This window comes from Mandrillus leucophaeus, unplaced genomic scaffold (assembly GCF_000951045.1).
Source record: "Mandrillus leucophaeus isolate KB7577 unplaced genomic scaffold, Mleu.le_1.0 Scaffold499, whole genome shotgun sequence".
Taxonomy (NCBI): Eukaryota; Metazoa; Chordata; class Mammalia; order Primates; family Cercopithecidae; genus Mandrillus; species Mandrillus leucophaeus.
Window position 1 is genome coordinate 1,354,479 of NW_012105353.1, and position 1,952 is coordinate 1,356,430.

General features: G+C 48.6%; 1 protein-coding gene across 1 annotated transcript in view; it reads right to left on the reverse strand.

The window, feature by feature from the left end:
* Positions 1-1,952, reverse strand: part of PDHA1 (pyruvate dehydrogenase (lipoamide) alpha 1) — a 28,600-nt gene that overhangs the window by 4,925 nt on the left and 21,723 nt on the right. The window contains exons 6-7 of the mRNA XM_011995798.1: positions 1,520-1,675; positions 1,275-1,346 (exon numbers count right to left, since the gene is read on the reverse strand). Coding sequence (XP_011851188.1) covers positions 1,275-1,346; positions 1,520-1,675 — 228 coding nt within the window. The remainder of the gene's footprint in view (positions 1-1,274; positions 1,347-1,519; positions 1,676-1,952) is intronic.

Below are 1,952 nucleotides of genomic sequence, written 5' to 3' on the forward strand. Positions count from 1 at the left end.
TGGGGCTGGCAGCCACTTCGACTTCACAGATCCTGCTAGTGTGTAACAAAGTTGACAGGCACCAACAACCTCTGCTACCCAAACCCTGAGGCTCTGCTGGGAGTCTGACCAGTTGGGGTCTATCACCAAGTGGCTTGCTCATTCTACACTAGCCCACTTCCAGGAGATGGCTCTGAACACTGAGGGATGGGGAAACATTGAGGATCCTTGATTGGTTTGGTGCAGTAGTTAAAATGGGCGAGTGGGGAGCTGGCTCCATGATAAGAGTAGCTATGTACCTTTAACTGCTCTGTGGCTCAGTTTCCTTGTCTGCAAAATGGGCAAAACAGTAACACCTAACTCAGAATTGTGAAGGTTATGTGTTTGAGAAGTCATACATTCTACAAATCACCATGTCTCCAGCCAGGGCTGGCCCCCATGTATTCTTTTCAGGAATTGGGAGAGGTGGGGTCAATATCCATCACTCAGGGCCTGGCACTCCCAGCCTTAGGGTCCTGACATAGACTGCTCAGCCCATTGTATCCAAGCTGTCATCTTGGTCCTGCTCTAGTTCATTCTACTCATTAGCTCTTATTTAATGTTACTACATCCCACCCTTACTTCCCTGTCTCCCCACTTTCTGACATTTGCATCACTGCCCAAACATACATGGTATGGCACTGAAGTGACAACTTCAGAAACCTTGTGTCCGGGCTGTGGAACACTAATTTAGGGAGAACACCCAAACCTCCTAAGCCTATACTAGTGCTGAAGGAACTGAAACCTCTTTAGGCCAGTCTCCCTGTTACCATCTCCCTCACTGCCATACACTGAAGGGAAAGATCCTTAGGACTGAGCAAGGCTAAGATTACAAGCTTCAACCATACTGTTTGTGTAAGACACACATATTAAATGCCTATTGTATACATGACATTCTATGCTGGACACTACGGGGATCCCCAATCTGTTCCTTCAAGGGACTCATGATTAATGGGGGGTGGGGAGGAGGGACAGAATTAACCTAACAAAAAGGCAGTGTAGTTGTCATGATGAAGACAGGCGAAAGCAGAGGAAGCACCAGGACAGACTTCCCCCAAATGAGAGAAATGTGGGCTTCCCAGCAGGTGAGCTACCAAGACCAAGCTACCCAAAGGAGCCCTGCTTGCTTCACTCTGCTTCCATCTTGTGCACCTCAATTAGCAGCTACCCACTAACAGCTTCAGCAGGCACACGGGAGGCAGTCTTTGAACTTCCAGAGATAAATGTCATTAGCCCAGAGGCCTTTAGAGCCTTACCTTCCCAGATCTACAATAGGCGGCAGCAAACCTTGTCGCCTCTCGGACGCACAGGATATCCATTCCATCCACCTGTTAATAAACGGGAGGGGCGAAGCATGAATCCAGCTGCCCCAAACCCTTTTACTTTCATATCACCTGCTTATGTTTGAGAACGAAACTCTGCAATGTTTCTAAGATTGTCAAGGGTCTGCACAAGGACATACCCCTGGCCTTGGCCCTGGCCCCACCACAGGTGTCCTTACTCTCAGCCCAGGAATGAAATCGCCTCTCTTGTAGTAATCAGTGCTGGCTGCTGCTCTCTCAACAGATGTTCCCATTCCATAGCGATTATTCTCACAGATGAAAATACAAGGTAATTTCCACAAAGCTGCCATGTTGTAAGCTTCAAATATCTGGCCCTGGAAGTAGTTATGAAAAGGGGTTTCATTTGGCTTCTTTCTCTAGGATCCATCATCTGTAACAGCTGCTGCTCTGCCTGGCACAGAAAGCTTTCATAAAGCACAGAAAGCCTCCTCTTCTAAAACCGAGCTTTGGGCTGGGCGCGGTGGCTCAGGCATGTAATCCCAGCACTTTGGGAGGCCGAGGAGGGTGGATCACGAGGTCAGGAGATCAAGACCGTCCTGGCTAACACGGTGAAACCCCGTCTCTACTAAAAATACAAAGTAGCCGGGCATG